Source organism: Lagopus leucura, unplaced genomic scaffold (genome assembly GCF_019238085.1).
Source record: "Lagopus leucura isolate 7727_CA_CO unplaced genomic scaffold, USGS_WTPT01 Super-Scaffold_100266, whole genome shotgun sequence".
Lineage (NCBI taxonomy): Eukaryota > Metazoa > Chordata > Aves > Galliformes > Phasianidae > Lagopus > Lagopus leucura.
The window spans coordinates 57772-78369 of NW_024962336.1; the positions used below are offsets into that span (position 1 = coordinate 57772).

Below are 20598 nucleotides of genomic sequence, written 5' to 3' on the forward strand. Positions count from 1 at the left end.
TCCCCCCTCCTCCCCACATCACCGCCGTTTCTCCGTGCGCTCACCAGCTCGCAGCCCTTACCTGGAAGCGTTTCTTCACCCAGATCTTCTTCATGCTTCTGCAGAGCCCCGGCGGCGCGGCGAACGCCGCTCAGGCCCGACAGCGCAGCAGCCCGCAACTGGAGGGGTCCCCGCTGTCAGCGCCCCGGTGGAGCCCCCAGCATCCTCCCGGGAAGGGCGGAGGGAGAGGCTGGGGCTCGCCAGGTTGGGCTCTCGGGAGGGCTGGGGCTGTGATCATGAAGCATCACTGGAGTGCTCCTCCCTCCATCCTTCCCCCGCCTGCCTCCGCCTCCGCCTCCCGCCAGCCCTGGCACGCAGTAACAGCGGCGGGGGACGGTCAGGGCACAGGTGGCGGAGGCACCGCGGGATGGGAGACGCACACAACCCGCACTCCTCTGCCTTCCTGATGGCTTTGGCTGTGCGGGATGCTGGGCTGCCGAGCCCCCTGCCCAGAGTCACGGAGCTGCTCCCCGCTCCTGCACTCAGCACCGCTCAGTACCGGGGGTCCTCAGCGCTCCCCAACGCAGATGACAGTAGCACAACGCTCAGCACCGGCGCTGCGTGGCACTGCCACAAGCACACCACCATGCCTGGCAGCTCCGGCTGCTTTTCCACACTCCCCCTCCCGGCCCACGGCTCCCAGCGTGGAGCTTGTCACGGCTTCATAATAACTTGCAAATTAGCAGGTACAAAGGGAGTTGCTCGTACCAAGGCTTGCTGACAGCCCCACCATCCGAGGGATGCTGTGGGGTTTCCGTGGAGACCCCGTGCGTCAGGCGAAGCACATAAGTGGCAGAGCTGGCACAAAAGGGATTTCCTACTGGAGCGTGGGGACACCAATGTCCCTCTCAGCCTGGTGCCACCCTGCCACCCCTAAAGAAAAGTGTCTTGCTGGGTGTCCCCCATCTACCCTGGCACAGATCCTGTCCCTGCTATGTGCCACATGCCACAATGACACTTGCTCATGGCACAGCCTGTGTGCAGGGACAGCCACCCTCGCTCCCCAGCATCCCTGTGCTGCTGATAGAAAGATGCTTGAGCACACGGTGCCCACTGCAGCCTGAGGACACAGGGACACAGTGTGACCTTGGCTGGGGTGCTTGAGCACAGAGTGGGATAGGAGGGGATGTTTACTACCCACTGTGCCAGCCCTGCTGCTAAGGCACTGGGCACAGAGGGTATGGAGAGAGGGATAGAGCCTTCCCAGTGCCACCAGGGCATGGCACACACCAGCAGGAGAGGAGCAGGCAGTAGTGGGAGCTGGGGGGCAGCACCAGGAGGAGGAAGGGGCCACGAACCTGCACACAGCCCCCAGAAGCTGTACTATATTTACCCATACTCGGGCCTGGGTCTCGGCTTCTCGTATGTAACACAAACCCTACAGCCTGTGAGAATCCGAGGGGATGGCACATTCCTCAGCAAAAATAACCCCCCGACAGCAGGAGAGAGGGCAGGGGTGGAGGTGACTGACTGGACAGCTGCATGCTGCTCCCCTGCCCGCTCCCAGTGCCCCAAAGGGGGCCAGCAGCACAGCTTCAGAGTAAGCCCTGCACCCAGGTGTCATGAGACAGAGACAGGAGATCCCAAAGGGCTTTGTTCCCCACGTTCCAGCTGTGCCAGGCTCTGGTGAGACATAGCCAGGCACACTGCCCACCCCATAGCATGCCAGGGGCTAGGGTGGGCACAGCAGTACAGGGAAACTGAGGCAGCCCCAGAGAGTGCCCAGAGAAGGTGACAGCAAGGGGAGGCTGCAGGCTGTGTCTGGCTTTGAGCGAGCAGAGCGTTCAGGAGAGCTGGCAGGGGCTCTGGAGAAAGGGGCAGCTGGCACTGGGCACAGGCACAGCTCTGCAGAGTAAGGGCCTAAAATTAGGCACCGAGATAAATGGTGCGAGGTGCTGAGCCACCAGGGACACTGTCAAGTGGGGTGCATTCAGTACCGCCAGCCACAGCCTTGTACACCATAGCTGTGGGGAAAATGGGAGTCAGGGAGGGCATGGAAGGTGCTGGGATCACTGCCATGGAGCTGCACAGCTGTGCCAAAATGTGTTAAGTCCCCAGGAGACATCCCATGCCCTGCACTCTGCTTCAGGCAGGCTTCATCTCACTACACCAAGGGGCAGGGGCTGCACAGAGCAGGTATCACCATGCAGGGTCATCGTGCAGAGAGCACCATGCAGGGAGCGTTACATATGGACTGCTTCATCCGCCTCCCTGCTCCTGCACCCAGACCGTTCTGCAGAGGCAAGGTTACACAGAGCTTTGATTGCTGAGTGCAGGTGGAGGCAAGGAGCAGGACCCTCTGTTGGGCGCTGAAGACACACAGATCCAACCCTGAAATAAGATGCAGCCTCAGCATCGCTCATTGCTGGCGCAGCTAAGGAGGCTGGGCTCTCTAGCAGGAGATTAGTGGGGTTTGGAAGAGGTGATTTAAGCTAGCTCATGGTGAAAAAGGCAGGAGGTAGAGCTGGGAAGTGACATGGCATTAGTGGGCAAGGAGCCGATGGTGGGGAACCCTGGAGCCCCTCCTGGGCTCATGCACACTCCCTGCTCCCCATACCAGGCACTGACACACTCACGGGACCTGGGAGAAGAGCAGGAGAAAATCATTAGTGGGGTGGAGCGACAGATTCAGGGCAAGGGATTAGAGGAGCTAAATCGGGCTCGTGCGAGCAGGGGGGAATGCGGAGCCAGTGCAGGAGGTCCTGAGCACAGAGCTGGGCAGTACAGAGCCCCCCCAGCAGTGACCTGAGCCACCTTGAGAGAGCTGTCAGCCCCATGGAGAGCTGCAGCTCAGTTCACACATCAGGGAGAAAAGGCAGAGGACAGGAACATGGCACTATACAGAGATCGCTGTGCCCCAAAGCGGGGCAGAGCCACAACCCTGCCCTAGGGCTGGCTTTGGGTGGCTGTTTGCTGAACACAGCACATGGGAGTGCCTGGGGCAGGGTGACATTCACTCCACAGCCCTGGCTGCTCTGTGCCTCCTGTGGCTGCTCCAGAAACGTGGCCATGAGGGCTGGGAATCGGGAGCAGGGAGGCATGCGTCAGCACAATGAGAACAGGAACCTGGGGAAATCAGGCAGCTCTGAGCAGAGACACACTGCAGGTCAGATTGAAAGAGGGATGAAGCGCCACTCTGTGCTCCCATCACAATCCACAGTGCCATTGACCCCAAAGGTGCAATGCATAGTGACCACATATCCCCACTGCAGGGCAGGACAGCTCCTGCACACTTTTGTGCTACACCCCTAGGCTCACAACCAGCAGGAATGCATAATCTCCAGTGGTACTCCCCCAGCAACCCAGCCCCACACAGAGCAATGCTTTTTCCTCACAGCTTCCCCATGCAGCACAACCCTGGTGCTTTCCTCACCCATGACCCCAGTGTTTGCATAGCCACCCTCACACGTTGGCACTGCTGCCCAGCACCTCCATCCAGGCAGCCCTGGTAGCACCTCAGTGCTCCAGGGAGGTGGCACTGCCCTGGGGTGATGAACCCCCTTCTGTTCAGGATAAGGCCCCCACTGCAACCAGGTGCCCCACACACACCCCACATAATGCTGAGCATAGGGCAGCCATGGGGCTTTGGAGATCAAGCTGATGCTGTCCCTTCTCTCTTGCTAATTAACCACCAGGCCCTGCCTACTTACATGCATAAGCTCCTCCTTCATCCCTCAGGCTCCTCCCCCTGCTTCCCCACACTTGGGGGTCTCAGTTCCCCCAGTGCAGCACTGGTGCCCCCAGTGCAGCCCCAGTGCCCGCTACAGCTGCAGCGGTGGCATTACAGCCACTTGTGCTCAAGGGGACTGGTGCACGGGGGTGGCTGATGCAGGGGAACCAGGGGTGCCGTACACTTAAACAACATGACCAATCTCTCTCTCCTGCTGCCCCATGCAGGCTCTCAACATCACATGCTCCAACCCCTCCACACCCTGGCATCCTGCCCCGTCTGGCAGAGGCTACTGCAGCCACATTTTCGCTTCCCAGCTGCACAGCTGCCCTGGTGCTGCCAGTACAGGTGATCCCAGCCCGTAGCAGTCAGACATGGCACAGCTCAAGCTCAGCCAGCCCTTGAGCACAACGTGTGGGGAAAGCCTGTGAAGTACCGCCACTGCCTTCAGCATGGGGAAGCAGTTCTGGTGGGGATGCTGGAACCGTGGTGGTGGAGCAGCGGTGTCGGTGGCCTTGTGGCCCTTACCTTCCATGTCGATGATGGCCAGCACGGCGCTAGTCATGGCCTCTCCTCGCTCATTCTCAGCGATGCATGTGTATACACCGGCGTCCTCCTTCGTGCTGTCCCGGATCCACAGCGTGCCGTACTCCTCCCCGCGTGGGGCCAGCTGCTCCTCGTTGTGGTACCAGCGCAGGTTGGGCTGGGGGTTCCCCACCACCACCACCCGCAGTCGGATGTCACAGCCAGTGCCAATGGCCGCGTTCTTCAGCTTCCGCACAAAGGCCGGTGCCGCCAGGCGAGTGGGGCCCTCCTCAGCCGTCCCCTGCTCCGCCGTGACCTTGGCACGCTTCGGGGGGATACCGGGGCTCGGAGGGGCTCTCCCCATCACCCTCCCGGACTCCCCACTGGCCCCGCTGGTGCCGCCACGTGTCTGTGCCCGGTGCATGCTGCTTGTTTTCCTTTCCTCACCTCCCCAGTGCCACAGTCCCACGCCCCAGTTTCCTTCCTGGCGCACACCAGGGGGTTCCGGCAGCGAGGTGGCCCCCCTCTCCAGGTGCCGTTTGGTTCACAGCCTCCCCCAGGCCGGCTACAGCCCCGAAGGTCGTGGTGCCGTGGGCAAGCTGGGTACTATTTTTAGGCTGGGGGTTCAGATTGCTGCTCACTGCATCGCTTCTCACCCAGCACAGCACCCGTGCACCATGCTCCACCACAACCCCTGCCCACCCTACACCTTGGCACCTGCTCCGCCGCTGCCCTGTGCGGGTCCCACGGTGCCGGCGCTGCCCTGCCGCTGGGCCCTCACATTCCCCCCTCACCCGTCCCGTGCGGCCCCCACAGAGCTGCGCTCCCTCTGCCCCCTCTCCTGAAGTGGCAGCTGCCTCTGATATGTCACATTCCTTGGCCAGGCTCCCCCTCTCCGCGCCCGCCACGCAGCTCTGCAGCCCAGCTCTTCTTGCAAAGATAGAAAGGGGCCAGCACCTTTCCATATTAGCAGTGAGGCCGGAGGGGAACCAGCCTTCCCCTCCACCTTCCCCATTCCCAGCCATGTCACCGGATCGGGACATAGAGACCCTGGTGGCATGCGGAGAGAAAGGACACCGTCATGCTTCCTGCAACGCGAGACCCTGTGGTGAACTGGGACAGGATCCGGGCTCTGCACTCCATCCCCAAGGAGGGCTGTGGGTTTTGGGGTGCATCTCTTCAGCCAGCAGCCAGGGCTACCCGTGCCACACAGTGCCTCGCCACCCCCAGGCAAGGCAGGGCTTCCCCAGCTCTGGATTTATGGCACACATCTCTTCACCTGGCCCCAGCCACCCTCTCCAAGGGCTGTAAATCTGGGTGAGCGGGACGTTAACGATATGGCACGCTGCTCGCCTGCTGTGAATGAGACTGGCTGGCTTTGGCAGAGCCAGCGGCCACCAGCACAAGGGCAGCTGATTAGTGGCACAGCACCAGCACCGATGTTCTGCATGTAGGGGAGCAGCTGCGATGCCCTGGGACATGCCAGGGTTGGGGAACCCGCTACCCACACCCAGGGTTGCAGAGCAGATGGGCAGACCCCAGCAGAACCAGAGAAAAAGTCTGTGATAGCCCTGGGGCCTCTTCTGCTGCAACTCAGTGCTAAGAACTGCTCCTTCCCCACTTTGTCCCCAGCCCCGGGAGTGACAGGGAACAACTGCCACAGGGCAGCCCCTGGGGTAGCTGCGGTGCGGGGGGTCTTCAAGAGGGTGGCAGCGATGGGTAAGGTGGGGTCAGGGCAGAAGGCAGAGACTTTGCTCCACCAGCTAGGTAGGGAGGGAAGTGGCTGGTGGTGTCGTCTGTCCCCAGGGCAGTCCTCGATGCCACAGGGCCACCTGCTGGACAAAGCTCTTGAGGTCTGAATGCCCTACAGCCTTCTCTTTGGTCCTGCAGCCAAAAGAGGGGGGTCCTCACAAAGACAGGAAGCTGTGCTGCCTCTCTGGCGGCAGCCCTATCCGCGTCGCTGGCAGCAGCTTGAGGACACCTGTTTTTTGTCGCTGAAACATCCCACTGGGCTCGGTGAAGGCAGAGAGGGGCAGCACTGGCTGAGAGCCATCTCAACACCTTGTGACCCTGACGGGGAAGCACAGAATGTCCTTCCGTGTGCTGGGGGCCAGCCCAGCAGGGCTGTTTTGGGAATGGTGGACACCTCTCAGCAGGCAGAGAGTTCCAACAGAACATGGGGATCCCAGAGCCACTCTGAGCCTGCTCAAGGCTCAGTTCCCCTCGGGGACGGGCTCTGCTGCGGTCCTGGTATCGGCAGGGTTGCTTGCTCCCCAGCAGTGGAACTGAGTACCCCCGATGCTCCTCTGTGCGCCACCCCCTGCCCCTCCCACGCCCCATAGATGCACTGGAGGCAGGGCGATGCTCCTCTGTTTATTTCAGCCGCCGGCAGTCACGTACACGCGGTGGGGTGGGGGTGCGGTGGGGCGAGGGGTGGGGGCGCCGGCCCTGGCCCCCGGGCCTCTCTCCGGCTCCTCTCTCTCTTTGCCCCCTCTCTCCCACTCACTCACTCCTGCTCTTTCCTGTGTCCACCTACGGGTTTCCTCTCGGCTCAGCCAGCCCCGTCCCCGCGCAGCCTCTCCCCCCCACCCGCCCCCGGACGGGGCTGCCTCTAGGGCACGTGGGGGGGAGCGCAGAGCCCCGGCCCTCGGAGCACCCCAACCTCTCCCCGTCCCCGGCATCGCTGCAGCCCCACCCAGGAGAAACTCCAGCTCCGGGCCGGGCTGCGGTGCCGTGCGGGGAGACGGGCTCCTGCTCCTGCGGGACCGCCCCCGAGCGGGGGGGGGAGCGGCTGCGGGGCGCGGGGGGGGGATGCAGAACCCGCTGCTGGGACCCGAGGCCACCACCTGCTCCCCCCACCCCTTCCTGCCTGTTCCCTCCGTCCCTCTCTGCCGCCCCCCGGCCCGGCCCTGATCCTGGCGCTAGCTGCGAAGCCTTGCGAAGCCGAAGGAGAGAGCCCGGGGGTGCGGGGGGAACCCGGGCCGTGCCCGGAGGCGGCCGTGTCGAGGGGAACTACGGGCTTGGGGGGGCGAAAGGGCGGCTGGGCACAGGGATAGAGTCTTCTACAGCACCTCGTGCTGCTGCTGGGTTGCCTCGCTCACCACCTGAGGGAAAGGAACGTGAGATGATGCCATGTCCCCGATCCCCGCTTCCCATCTGTCTTCCCACAGTGCTCACCTCTCCATCACGAGTTTCGATGGTTTTGATCATCACTGTCTTCTTGGTGTGCACCTCGGAGCCACGCTGGTCTGGGCTGGTTTCTGTAGGGAGGGGGACACAGGGATGACAACGACCATGAAGACAGGTGGCATGGGAAGATGGCACTGGGGCTGGGGCAGAGGGTTTCCACAAGCCCTAGGTCACCCCACCTCACCCAAACACCTCATGTGCCCCTCTCCCTTCCCAAGCTCAGCTTGGCATCAGAACCCCCGAGGGCTCAGCCCAACTCACCTCGGAAATTGAGAGCAGAGGCAAAGGTCTGGTGCATGGGGATGCTGATCCTGCACGGACACAGAGGGAAGAACTCAGCGCCAACCACCCCAAAACCACGCCCCCACCTTGTCCTGCTTCCCCCTGCCGCTCACCGGTTCTCCTCGCCCTCCAGCAGCTTGCGGTAGGTGGCGATCTCCACATCCAGGGCCATCTTGACATTGAGCAGGTCCTGGTACTCGCGCAGGTGCCGGGCCATCTCATCCTTCAGGTGCCGGATCTCCTCCTCCAGCCGCGCAATAGTGTCCTGGTACCCGCCAGCTTCCCCTGCAAAGCGCTCTTCCATTTCTCGCATCTGGCGCATCAGCGAGTCATTCTGGGGAGACAGTGGTGTGTGTCAGCAGGGGGGTGGCACATGGGGTGTTTCTGGGGCACCCCAAAGTCCTTCCTGGAGAGCCCGGAGTTTGTTCTGTGCTGCCTATGGCTCACCGTGCCCTTGAGGGCATCGATCTCACAGGTGTAGGACTGGATCTGGTGGCGGTACTCCAGCATCTCCTGCTTGGCCTGCCGCAGGGCATCGTTGTTCTTGTTGGCTGCTTGAGTCAGGTCAGACACCTGTGGAGAGGATGTGGTTAGCAGATGTTGTCATGGGGATGGACTCACCGACCCCCAGCCCATCACCAGCCCCACACCTTGGATTTGTACCACTCCTCAGCCTCGGCAATGTTCTTGGCGGCAATGCTCTCGTACTGCGCGCGGATGTCCCGCAGCGCGGCTGTCAGGTCGGGCTTGGAGATGTCCATCTCCACCTGGATATGCTGCTCCTGTAGCTGAGCCTGCAGCTCGCGGATTTCCTGGGGACACAAAGGGGTGTGTCAGGGCCCCGCTCCCTGCTCCATTCCCCAGCCCCAGCCATGCCCATGGGACTGCCCCGCACCTACCTCTTCGTGCACCTTCTTGAGGAAGGCAATCTCCTCCTGCAGGGACTCGATGCGTCTTTCCAAGTCAATGCGTGCCAGCGTAGCCGCGTCCACATCCTGGGAGGACACAGAGAGTGGAGTTAGGGGTGGTGATAGGCACCCTCGGGCTGCACAGGGACCACCAGCCAAGGCTGGAAATGGCAAAGCTGTGCCCACAGCCATGCTTCAGTGATGGGCACTGGTTGCTTGAGGAGGGGGCAAGGAGGACAGAGGTGTCCAGGCAGCATGTGGACTTGTCTACTTACAGCTCGGAAAGCAGCCAGGTTGTTCTCAGCCTCCTCCTTCAGCTGGATCTCCTCTTGAAGCCTGGAGACAGAGAAGGAGGCATTTGGGGACACCCGGAGAGACCTCTGTCCCCCAGCATTGGTGTTTCCTCTTGCTGTTCCCAAGCACAGCGTGGCTGGTGGGAACACAGCAGATTGTCCTGTACTCCCAGCAGGCGGAGAGAGGGCTGGCTGGGGGCCAGGGGTTCTTCCTCCCATTCCCTATTATAGTCAACGGCAACGGGAGCACAAAGGCATGAGGTCAGCTCCGTGTCATGCTCACTGCCCCGGCCCTTATAGGGACGAGTGGCCGGCAGCTGGGGGACAGGGTCCTGAGAGGCAGCCACTGGCTGAGTCACTCATGGGGACAGCAGGACGGGCTGGGCACCTGGCTCAGAATGTGGGGAGCCAGAGTGAGACAATGGGTTTTGGAGACTGTGAGTATGGAGTGCACCCCAGGAGCTGTGACAAGGGAGGGGGCTGCCCTGTGCCCTAGGCTGCAGCTCACAGAGTCTCAAGGGGACAGAGGTGCCTGTTTGTGTTGGCACAGTAATGCAGGAACCTGACACCTGTTTGTCCTGTGCCCTGCTCCTCCCCTGACATTTGGGGTCGTCCTACAGAAGCAGTGCAGGTGGGTGGCAGGACAGCCGACTGCAGTCAGCCTCACAGCATCAGTTGCTCCAGCCTGAGCTGCTGCTCCTGCTGGGTCATCCCTCAGTGGTGGGGTCTCCAACCTTCCCTGTCCACATCCCCATGATGGCACAGCAGCCAACACCTGGATTTCAGGACCAGAGTTTCTGCCTGGTGGCCCCGTGCTGGTTGCACCGCAGTGTCCCTCATCCCAGTGGCCATTCCCCCAGGCCCCAGCCTCATCCCCACCCTAAGGCATCCCTACAGAGCTTGGAAGCCCCTTCAGTTCCTGGTGCACCATAGCACCCACAGCAGGCCGGGAGCACTGCTGGCCTGCGGAAGTGCAGCCGCTTCCTCCCCTCCCTCCCCCGCATCCGGAGCCAGCAGAATCCCCCCCCACACCCCACAGCCCTCCCTGCTTCTGTACATCTGTCTATCTGTCCATCAGGTTTAAGATCAGCCATGAGCTCTTCTTGCTGTGAAGAGCAGGGCTCCCTCATCCCTGGCTCCAGGGATCCTGTGCCATCACTACACAAGAGTGCAAGGGACACCTCCTGCTGCTGGGGACCTCCTCCCACTACGTGCTCCCTCAGCACCTCCAAAGGGCTGGTGTGCACCTTCCCTGTGCCATGACTTAGGTAACCCCATGCCCTCCCAAGACCTGCAGACATAGTGCCAAGGCTTTGGCCCTGCCGCGTGCCCTGTGGATGGGTGCCCAGCAGGAGACACACACAGGGAGAAGTGAAGGGGTGAGGGGATGGAGCAGCGGGGCCACGGTGGTGAACACCCAGGGGGATGCCAGAAAGGTCTACCCAGGGCTGGAGCCATTCCCAAGGAGGGATTGGAGAGGAAAGGCCCCCCTCACCTCTGCTTGAGCTTCTGCAGGTCATCTAGCAGGTTGTCACGCTCCACCTCCACGCGCGCCCGCTGCCCAGTGAGCGCATCCACCTGGCGCCGCAGCTCCCGCAGCTCCTCCTCATACATCTCAGCCACACGCGTGGGCTCCTTGCCCCGCAGGCGGTTCACCTCGGCCACCATCAGCGCATTCTGCTGCTCCAGGAAGCGCACCTTCTCAATGTAGTTGGCAAAGCGGTCGTTGAGCTCCTGCAGCTCCACTTTCTCGTTAGTGCGGGTCTGGAGGAACTCCTGGTTCATGGCATCGGCCAGGCTGAAGTCCAGAAGCTCACCGGCCCCCTGGTAGGCGCTCTGGTAGGTGCGCAGCGGTGTCACGCGAGTGGTGCGGAAGGTGGACAGGGTGGGCACGGCCGAGGTGCGCGACACCTGGTAGACACGGGAGGTGACAGAGCTGCCGCTGCCCCTGCTCCCGAACGAGGCACGGGGGAAGACCGGCGAGGTGCCGCCGCCAAAGGTGCGGCGGTAGGAAGAGACCCGCTGGCTGGAGGAGTACGACTGGCTCATGGTGGCGGTGAGGCGGCGGCAGGGAGCAGGGAGCAGGCAGCAGGGCTGGCGAGCGGCTGGAGCTCGGCGAGGCGTCGGGAGTTGTCCTGCGCCGCTGCTATTTGTATCCTGCTGACATCACCGGCCCCTCCTGCTGCGGGACAGCTGGGGGATGCTGCTGGAGGGGACGGCTGCCAGCCCCCGCCCTCGGCACTCACCTGTGGGCACCGCTGGGCCGTGGCCCCCCAACAGTCCCCCGACAGCTCACAGCCCCCCTAGGGTTCCCCTTGTTGCCACAGTCCTCTCAGCACATTCCCCCTTCCTGAGCAACATTGCTGTGGGACTAAGGAAAAGGATGGGGGCAGGTGGATGGCGATCCCCCCAGCACTGCCCTGACCCCAGCTGGGGCACAGTGCTCCCATTGAAGCGAACACTGGGCTGATGCCAGAGAGTAAGAAGTGAACTCAGCACTTTTCCACTCCTGGAGCCCAAACTCTATGGTCTAGCGGGGCACACTGACTAAACTGGCCTTATGCACCCCAGCAGCATCCCAACTTGCCCCATGGCGAGAGTACCAGGCTCAGCTCTCTGTGTGGGGCCAGATACCATCCCCACTATGGGACATGCCCTCAGAGGGGGGGGACACAGGAAGGGAGCAGTGTGGGTCCCCCTGACTTGAGCGTGCTTGGAATTACCACCACCCCGAGCCCACTTTCTGGCACACAAGGGTCCGAGGTGGGGCTGGGCACCCTCGATGTGGTGCTGAGTGACCCAGAGCAGGTGCTGGGGTGCAGAGCAGCCCAGTGACAGTGACGTCACCCCGAGTCTTGGCTCTGGCACATTCCCGAAGCAGCAGGCACCCAACCAAAATAGCCTCATACTCATCCGCGTGGGACATCAGTGGTATTTATAGCTGGGGAGGCACCCTCTTAACCCTGTCTGTACCAGGTACATGGATGGGGACCCTGCCCTCCCCCTTGTCACTGTCACCCCCCATGCAGGGATTAGCATGCCTGGGCCCTGGGGACATCTCTCTCCAAGGAAAAGACAGTTGCTGCTGCTTGCACTTCTGGGGTGGCCATGCTGGGAGGCCCCCTGCTCCCCAGGCCCTACTGCCCACAGAGTGCTCCCTACCATACCCAAACCAGGCTGCTCCGGGAGACGGCACGGTCCTTGCACCACTGTCCCCAGGACTCTTTGGCACAGGGGACTGTTGTGCCACTGAGCATAGGGTGACTCAGCAGCAGGAGCAGTGCTCAGCCCTGCACCTCCCAGCCCCATGCATGCAGAGAGTGGTGCCTGGGCTCAGCGCTACAGCCTGAGGACAGTGAGGGGCTGGGGGCAGTGAACGTGGGCAGATGGTCAGGATCCCTCATCTGGGCTGTGCCCCTCAGACCCTCCCTCTGTTTGGAGTCTCTCCAGGCTGCCCAGACGCAGAATAACACCGTGGCTTCCCGGACGGTGCTTACTGCCCAGCGGAGCCTGACTTTAAAAGGGAAGGTATTTCCAGATGGGGCTGTTTCATCCCAGCGGGGGGGACATTGTGTAAGGGGGGGCTTGAGGGACGAGAAGGAGAAGATGGAAAAACATACAGCATCCTTCCTCCCTCTGCCCCCCTTCCCTGCTCTGACCATGCCCAGCTCGTCTCTGACCCCATGCATCAGCCCGTGGCTAAGATGTGAAGGGACACACGGGTCCCCACGCCAGCACAGCCCCACTGCTCAGTTGTCCCTTCCAGTGACTCCATCCCACTGCTCTGGGTCAGCGTTGGGGTCAACACACTGCATGGGGAGTGGCTCCCAGCACAGTGCTGACCCCACTCTGGAATGCACTTTCTGAAGTGGCCTTTCCTTGGCCGCCCTACAGCCTTCCGGGACACCATCACAGGACAGAGGCCCTGCATTTGGCATGGGGCCGACAGAGGGACAGACGCCTCTTAGGAAATTCCCTTCTCCATGGTGTGGGAAGGAGGCAGGAGAAGCGGGAAGTGGAGATGTGGGCAGATGGGTCCTCAGCCATGTGCTGGGTTTGTCCCACTCCACAGCACTGGAGACAAACTTAGCATGGTCCCTCCAGTTGTGGACCGGGGCAGAGGCAATGCCCCAAACGATATCCCCCACCACGCTCAGCATCATTCGGCTTCAGCCCAGGCCATGCTGACCCAGATGGAGCCTGGGAATGGGGCCCCAATCCCCAGCGCTGGCTTGGCCCCAGCTCCCGCAGGGCCCCGGGATGAAGGCGTCGGGAGCCAGAATGTCAAACAACACCGTGAGCCAAGCCAGCTGCATCCCGCAGCCAGCCCTCCTCTCTGGACCTCCCTCCCCGCTGCTCCCCCAGGATTTAAGGCACGCGGGGATCCGGGCACAGCCTCTCTGGGGCTGCGGGCACTGGGGGCTGCAGCCAGGCGGGATGCAGCGATGCCACTCAGTCTCATACCACGGTGCTGCTGGGCAGGTCTGGGCCCTGTCTGGCCTTCTGCTGATGAGGATGAGAAAGGAGCAGCCAGGGTGTCCCCCCCACTTCGCTGGCCCCCGGCCGTCTCCCTCCATCCCGCTCCTTTTACAGACACGAGTCTCTGAGGCGCCTTTACCCTAACAGGGAAGGAGCGGACGCCTGTTCTCTTAGGCGCGTGCTATTGTCTAAATAGGAGATCACTCTTCCTCCGTGCCTGGAGTGCAGCCCAGCCAGCATGCCGGGGTCCCATGGAGCCCTGGGTGTCTCCAAAAGCCACAGATCACTGTTTGCTGCTCCCTTCAGGCTGCTAGCATGGGCACAAAGCAGCCCCAGTCCACATTCCTCCCTTCCCAGGTTTAGCGATGCTGGGGTGGCTGCTTGTCCCTGAGTGCCATGGGGATGCTGGGTGTAACACAATTGCCATGGGGATGCTTGGAGTGGCTGGCTGACCCCATAATCCATACGAATACAGGGCATGGCCCCCTCGATCCATGTGAGTGTGTGGGACGTGTTTTCACCTTTGTCCAGGGGGACATTATGGGGGCATTTGTTAGGGCCTATGTGGATGCTCGGGGACAACCACCTCCATGCCCTGTGAGGCTGCCTGTACTGATCAGCCACAACTAGCTGTGACCCATGGGGATGCTGGTGATGTTCACCTGTCCCACAGGCCATGGGGATGCCCACAGCTGACCTGGCTGCCCACATAGATGTGGGCTAACTTGCCACCCTCGCAGCCCAGGAGAATGCTGGGTCGTTCATCTCCGTGGCCTTGATGACATCACCCATACCAATAAGATGAGGCAGCACTCACTCCATCCCACTGCATGGCTGGTGGCTGGTGTAAGGGCAGCCGTGTGCTCAGCCTCCAGCAATGCCCGGGCACTGACTTCACTTTCCCATGCAGGGACACGTGGCCTGGGCTGGGGGCTCGGCAGCAGCATAGTTGCCATCCCTGCACTCATCCTGGCAGGGCGGGTGCTGGGGGGCTGGCAGGCTGCAGGAGAAGGAGGCGGCCCTTCCCGGAGCTTTGCACATCCATCCTGGCTGCCTGGCCCTTAACCCCTTCCAGTGGGGCTCAGCTCCAGATGCACGGCCCCATAACCACGGGAAACGGCACGGCACCGCAACCCCCAGTCCCCTCTGCACTGCACACCCAAGGGCGAATGCAGGAACCCTGCGGTGGGTCACGAGCTCTGCAGCGAGGGTCCCAGCCACACTGAGTGCTGCAGGGTGGGGCAGCTACGGGGCGCAGGGCAGCAGGTGCAGGGTGAGTCAGGGAGCACCCAGGAATAGCCACTGGCAGCTTTTCCAGGAAGACCCTGTGGCTCTGGGAATCAGCAGCAGCGTGCCAAGGCGCTGCCCTTTGCCCACTGCAGCGCGGCCACACCCGGCCCCGCCACTCACCCACACCCCTGGCACCCTGATCCCATATCCATCCACTGGGTGCAGCAAGCAGCCCCTGACCTGAGGGCCCGCAGCTGACCCACGCACCTCGAGCCCCCGGCAGGAGGCTGCACGCGGTGGATCCAGCACGACGTGTTTGGCTGCGGTGGCCGCTGTTGGCATGGAGACCCCCAGCTGTCCGCTGGCGGGGTGGACATGAGAGCATGGGAGGCATGGGAGCCCCGTTCCTCTTGTTTTTTTTCGGGGGAGGGGGATGTAAGGCAGGTGCTGGGCTGGGAGCACAGATTCGGGGCTGCCGGGGTCACGGCAACGGGACCACCAGTTTCCCGTCTCTCAATGCGCCCCGAGGCCTCGCGTTGGCGAGGGGGGGGGGCGAGGGGGGGGGGGGGGGGGGGGGTGCCCGGGGACACGGAGCGCCGCGACCTTCCCCCGCGCGGAGGTGTCGGTCCTCCCCTCCAGTAAGGGGCGCGCGCGGCGCGGCGTAGCGCAGCGCGGGGAGGGGCGGCGGCGGCGGCCATGCAGGTACCGGGCGGGAGGTGGCGGCGGGGCCGGGAAGCCGTACGGAGCTGGGGGGGTTCGGTGCCGCCGTGCGCCGCCCCCGGCACCGGGAGGGATGGGGGAACCCGCGGCCCGGCCCCGGCGGTTCGGGGAGCGGGGCTGCTTCCGACGTGACCCCGGTGGCGGTGCCCGCAGGCGGTGGGCCCGAAGCAGGCCGTGCAGGCGGCGGCGCAGGAGCTGGTGAGGTTCATCAACCGCGGCCCCTCGCCCTACCATGGTAAGAGCCGCCCCGCCGCCCCGCCGCCGGCACCGACCGCCGGCTGACCGTGCCTTCCCCGCAGTGGTGGCCGAGTGCCGCAGCCGCCTGCTGCAGGCCGGTTTCCAGGAGCTGAAGGAGACGGAGCACTGGGATATCCGCCCCTCCTGCAAGGTGGGCCCGGGGCCAAGGGCTGGGGGCCGAAGAGGGAGTGCGGCCCTGACGGCCTGCCCCGCACCCCCCCCTCCCCGCAGTACTTTGTCACCAGGAACTTCTCCACACTCATCGCCTTCGCCGTTGGGGGCCGCTTCCAGCCGGGGAATGGGTTCAGCCTGCTCGGGGCACACACCGACAGCCCCTGCCTCAGGGTGAGACCTTCCCGACACGCCTAATTGCTCTGAGCCCCTGTGCCCTCTGACATCTCCCTGCCACCCCCCCGCAGGGTGCTGAGTGCCCGCACTGCTCCGCTTTTGCATTTCCCTCCCTACAAAGGGCCTCATGGCACACTGGTGGGCTCTGGGCATGCTCTGCCCGGTCCCCGCCGGTGTCCCAGTCCGTGGTGTTATCTCTGCACTCATCCAGGTGAAACGACGCTCGAAGCGGGGGCAGGTGGGCACCTTGCAGGTCGGTGTGGAGACCTATGGAGGCGGCATCTGGAATACCTGGTTTGACCGTGACCTCACTGTGGCAGGAAGGGTGATCATAAAGGTGAGCCCGGCTTGGGGTAGGGACGGTGGCTTGGCTGTGGAGTAGGACATGCTGCTACTCCTGTGACCTCCCAGTCCTGCAGACCTGGCCCAGCAAGGCAGCTTAGCAGTCCTGCTGGTATTTCAGGAGCCGAACACGGGGCGCCTGGAGCAGCGACTGGTGTGCGTGGAACGGCCCATTCTCCGCATCCCCCATCTGGCCATCCATCTGCAGCGCAGCATCAATGAGAACTTCGGACCCAACACTGAACATCACCTGTAAGGCCTGGCTCAGCTCTCCCAGCTGGAGCAGTGCCCAGCCCCAGTTCTCAACCTGTAGCAGCTGCTGATTACAATGGCTTAACTCATAGTGGAGGGCTTGGGGAAGAGCACTGGGGTGTCCTAGGGTGGCACAATAGGTCTGTGCTTAAAGTTTAGTGTGTCCTTACTCCATTCAGCATGGCAGTCAGTCCCCAAGGGGTGAGCAATGCCCTGGAGCTGCTGCCACTGTCTCCCCGCAGGGTTCCCATTCTGGCTACTGCTGTGCAGGAGGAGCTGGAAAAAGAGCCAGCCACAGAGCACACAGCTGGTGTTGCCACAGCCCAGGTGAGTAGGTTGCCAAGAACAGTGGGGGACTGACTACGGTCTCCCATGTGCCATCTTTTGATCTCTTGTCCTCATGGCTCCCTGCCAGCAAGTTCTTCCCATTCACAGCTACATACTCTCAGTTCCACCCCAGAACCACTTACTCAGCACATGTGCTCCACTGTTCTCTGTTCCCACCCCAACCTGCAGCCATCCTAAAGGAAAGGGAAAGTCCCCCATCAGACTGTCACATATAGACTCCCTTTTCTCTTAGAGGAGGGAGGGGAGGTTGCGCAATGGGCAGAGAGCCCCTCACTATGCCCTGTGAGCACAGCTCAGTGAGGGCTCAGATGCAGAGTGTGTTAATAAGCAGGAAGCCTAGGACTGCAGTGTGAGAAGGGAATGCGAAAGTTTCTCTACTCTCCATCATTTGCACTGCCCACAGCTCTGCTTTTTTCCCAGACAGAGCGGCACAGCCCTGTCCTGCTTTCCCTGCTCTGCTCACAGCTGGGAGTGAAACCAGAGCAGATTGTGGAGCTGGAACTATGCCTGGCAGATACGCAGCCAGCGGTGAGTACAACAGAGCCTCCTTTTACCTGTATGCAACATGCCTGCAGGCTGGCACTGCCCAGTCCCATGCACAGGACGCTTCCTCTGCCTGGGGGACACAAGGCTGAGAGCAGACTGAGAGGAAATGGCTCCTAGGGGGCAAAGGTGTGGACTGGGCTGGGGACACATCCCACCCGCTCTTTGGTGTCTTAAAATCTGTGCCTTACTCCTTGTTTTCTGACTGCAGACTCTTGGTGGTGCCTTTGATGAGTTCATCTTCTCCCCACGCCTGGACAACTTGCACAGCTGCTACTGTGCTCTGCAGGTGAGAGGAGGAGGGAAGGAGCCTTGGGGTTTTGTCATGGCCCTCTTGTGCCTTGACTTTGCTGGTCTGTTAGCTGGTTCCTATGGCAAAGGTATTGGGCCTGGGGTTGGATAGTTGCTGCCCCCTTGTGCCAAGTGTGTGGCATTCCCAGCATCTCTCGAGGGTGATGAATTCTGCTCTCACTGGGCACTGTACCCACAGCTCCTTTTCTTGGTGCCTTGGACTTTCCTGGGGATGTTCCTGCCAGCTTAATGCTGAGCTTCCTTGGATGGGGTGGCACTCAGGCTGGTGCTCTTTCTCCTCCTCTGTCTCTCCAGGCGCTGATAGACTCATGCACAGTTCCTTCCCTCTCCCAGGAGCCCAATGTGCGCCTCATTGCACTCTATGACAACGAGGAGGTGAGGAGCATAGCTGTGGGGTGGCTGGCACACAGAGGGGCTCCGTGTTCTGTGCTCCTTCCACCAATGAATAGAAGGAGTTGCATCCCAACCGCCCATGGAGCACCGTAGGGTTTGCTTACCCCACCACATAGCTTGGGCCTGGCAGGGAGTGGGAACTTCTGATGCAGTTGGAAGCCTCTCTGCTGGGTGTGGGGAGCTTGCTGTCACTCAGCTGGCCTGGAGTGCTGGAAGTGGCTGGGTTGGTACTGGGTGGGTTGTGCTGATGGTCCTCCTGGCAGGTAGGGTCAGAGAGTGCGCAGGGTGCCGAGTCCCTTCTGACAGAGCTGGTGCTGCGTCGAATCTCAGCGTCACCGCAAAACCTGACAGCCTTTGAGGAGGCGGTGGCCAAGTCCTACATGATCAGTGCTGACATGGCCCATGCAGTGCACCCTAACTATGTGTGAGTATTCTGGACCCTGCCACGTTGTATGTGGGGACACATCTTTTGCACTCCTGTTGGCATAGTGGCGGGACAGTTCTTGTAATGGGGAGGCAGGATTGCAGCATGAAACTCCTACGTCTCTTTTGCAGGGACAAGCATGAAGAGAATCATCGTCCAGCCTTCCACAAGGTGAGCACAGCTCTCTGCTTTGCGCCATACCTGGTGCCATCTGTCTGCTCAGCAGCAGCGTGAAACACACAGCCACTGTCCAGAGTGCAACTCAGCAGCAGTTTTACAGGAGACCTTTGTCCTGCCACACAGTGCAGTTGTGCACATTGCTGGAGTTAATTACATGGAACCACAGTCCTATCTGTGGAGATGTTCCCTAGCTTAGAGCTGGGGCTGTTCCCATGGCAAGCATGTCACTCATAGGATCCAGGGGGTGGGACAGCATTTCTGACTACGGGTCTCTCCTGGGCACTGAGCACTTAGAATTCTGTAAGTAATACAGTATATCCCTGTGCCAAACCCCATGTCTTCCCTTTCACAGGGCCCTGTCATCAAAGTGAACAGCAATCAGCGCTACGCCTCCACAGCTGTCACTGAGGCAGTCATCCGGGACATCGCGGCCCGAGTGGGAGTTCCTCTGCAGGTGAGCACAGCTGGGTGAGCACAGCTCCCTGGTGAGTATTACCAGTTCCTGCTGAGGCTGTGTGCTGGAGGGCAGGACCAGTATCAGGAACTTACCTCTCCACTACTGTACCTATGCCTGCTGGTGTCTGTACTGCCCTGCTGTGCCGGGTGTCCTGGCAAGCAAGCTCAAGGGATAGAAGGGAGTGCAGGTCTGGCCTGACCTCACTGAAGCTCTCTGGGGGCTTTGGCATCTTGGCTTACAGACTGTGCAGCTTCCCTGTCCTAGCATGTCTCCCGTTAGGACTAAGCATGGTGGAAGCCACAAGGGAGGCTGTGTGGCACTGGGAGCAGCTGCCAACCCCGTGTGTCCATGCAGGAGTTCATGGTACGCAATGACACGCCATGCGGCACCACCATCGGCCCCATTCTGGCCTCCCGCCTGGGGCTGCGCGTGCTGGACATCGGCTGCCCGCAGCTGGCCATGCACTCCATCCGAGAGATGTGCTGCACCTCGGGGGTGCTGCAGAGCATCACTCTTTTCAAGGTGAGCCGGGTCTCTGCCTGCTGCCCCAAATCCCCACTGCTCTGTGCTCTGCGTCCCCTTCAGCCCTACCTTTTGGGCGGGCTCCCTGCTGCATGGGGGCAGCGCAGCAATACCAGGAGCTTCCGGAAGTGCTTCTTGCCTCTCCGCCATCCATCCCAGCCTTCCCTGGTGACTGCCATCCCCAAATGGTTCCTATGGCAACCAGCGCTAGCCTTGACTCAGTGATGGGTTACTATGGTGACGCGGTCCTGCTCTGTGCAGCAGCTGGCTGCGCTGAGGCTGCACGTAACCCACCGGGAAGCTGCTGCCTGTGCCCCTGCCCCGCACCCTGATGGACCTTCTCCTTTCAGGGCTTCTTTGAGCTCCTGCCGGTGGTCAGCAGCAGCCTGATGGTCGACTGAGTGCGGTGGGAGAACAACTGTGGGATTCATCCCTGATTAAAGCATCTCTGTCTCACCGAGGAGTGGTCTGTGTGTCTGGCTGAGGAGGGGAAGGGACAGCTGGGGATCCTGAAGCTGCTGAGAAGGTTGTCCAGTGGAGGAGTTGGGGTGAAGGATGGCCCTCGGAGCTGTTGCTGTCCCCAAGGCCCTGACGGGACTGTAGGTGGGCTGGGGCCAGCCCTGAGTTCCTGCCTTGCACATCTGCTAGCCTCAGCTGGAACAAAGCTCCAGCTTTGTCCAGTCCCTCTGTGCCCCTACCCCAGGAAGGGCCCTGAGGAGTCACTTTGGAATGCTGGACCCACGGCTGGGGATGCCTCTCCTGGTTTCCCGAAAGCTGGCTCTGGCGGGCAGGGTGTGAGGGTGTGCTCTGGTGCTCGCTGCCCATTGACTAGGGCGCAGAGGCGAGGCCCAGGCGGGAGCCAGTACGGCTGCAGGGCGGGCAAGGGACGGCCGTTGATTGGCGGC

At 61.9% G+C, this 20598-nt stretch overlaps 3 protein-coding genes across 14 annotated transcripts in view; 1 reads left to right on the top strand and 2 right to left on the bottom strand.

Annotated features, from left to right (window-relative positions):
- SPEG (striated muscle enriched protein kinase) overlaps positions 1-5022 on the bottom strand; it is a 31071-nt gene extending 26049 nt beyond the window's left edge. For 4 of the 10 annotated variants that reach the window (XM_042890612.1, XM_042890611.1, XM_042890609.1 and 1 more), the window contains exon 1: positions 4238-5003. In XM_042890612.1, coding sequence (XP_042746546.1) covers positions 4238-4658 — 421 coding nt within the window. In that variant the 5' untranslated portion in view covers positions 4659-5003. Of the gene's footprint in view, positions 1-61; positions 276-4237 lie in introns of those variants that run through there. The other 6 variants (XM_042890616.1, XM_042890617.1, XM_042890610.1 and 3 more) reach the window with 5 other exon arrangements.
- Positions 5023-6594: 1572 nt separating this feature from the next.
- On the bottom strand, positions 6595-11036 carry DES (desmin). Its single transcript, XM_042890580.1, has 9 exons — positions 10402-11036; positions 8889-8949; positions 8605-8700; positions 8356-8517; positions 8153-8278; positions 7819-8039; positions 7685-7734; positions 7412-7494; positions 6595-7338 (listed from the first exon to the last, which is right to left on the bottom strand). Exons 1-9 carry the CDS (start codon positions 10953-10955, stop codon positions 7297-7299), a joined length of 1395 nt encoding a protein of 464 aa, XP_042746514.1. The 5' UTR covers positions 10956-11036; the 3' UTR covers positions 6595-7296.
- Positions 11037-14852: 3816 nt separating this feature from the next.
- Positions 14853-20153, top strand: LOC122190545 (aspartyl aminopeptidase). Of its 3 annotated transcripts, none has more exons than XM_042890576.1 (15): positions 14853-15005; positions 15489-15570; positions 15635-15723; positions 15804-15917; positions 16132-16257; positions 16384-16514; positions 16757-16841; positions 17283-17390; positions 17617-17694; positions 18012-18092; positions 18374-18534; positions 18666-18705; positions 19067-19168; positions 19526-19693; positions 20044-20153. In XM_042890576.1, exons 1-15 carry the CDS (start codon positions 14991-14993, stop codon positions 20092-20094), a joined length of 1431 nt encoding a protein of 476 aa, XP_042746510.1. In that variant the 5' UTR covers positions 14853-14990; the 3' UTR covers positions 20095-20153. The 3 variants fall into 3 exon arrangements, with proteins under 3 accessions (XP_042746510.1, XP_042746513.1, XP_042746511.1); XM_042890577.1 differs by lacking the exon at positions 14853-15005 and adding an exon at positions 15305-15317; XM_042890579.1 differs by lacking the exon at positions 15489-15570 and having other exon boundaries at positions 14855-15005.
- The last annotated feature ends 445 nt before the right edge of the window (positions 20154-20598 follow it).

Excerpts from the sequence above, each read along its gene's own strand:
- DES (XM_042890580.1), bottom strand. The coding sequence starts at position 10,955 with ATGAGCCAGTCGTACTCCTCCAGCCAGCGGGTCTCTTCCTACCGCCGC. Across the intron at positions 8,040-8,152 it reads TCGATGCCCTCAAGGGCACG|AATGACTCGCTGATGCGCCA; the intron begins GTGAGCCATAGG and ends CTGTCTCCCCAG. Across the intron at positions 7,495-7,684 it reads CTCTGCTCTCAATTTCCGAG|AAACCAGCCCAGACCAGCGT; the intron begins GTGAGTTGGGCT and ends CCCTCCCTACAG.
- LOC122190545 (XM_042890576.1), top strand. Across the intron at positions 15,918-16,131 it reads CCGACAGCCCCTGCCTCAGG|GTGAAACGACGCTCGAAGCG; the intron begins GTGAGACCTTCC and ends GCACTCATCCAG. Across the intron at positions 16,842-17,282 it reads CTGGTGTTGCCACAGCCCAG|ACAGAGCGGCACAGCCCTGT; the intron begins GTGAGTAGGTTG and ends CTTTTTTCCCAG.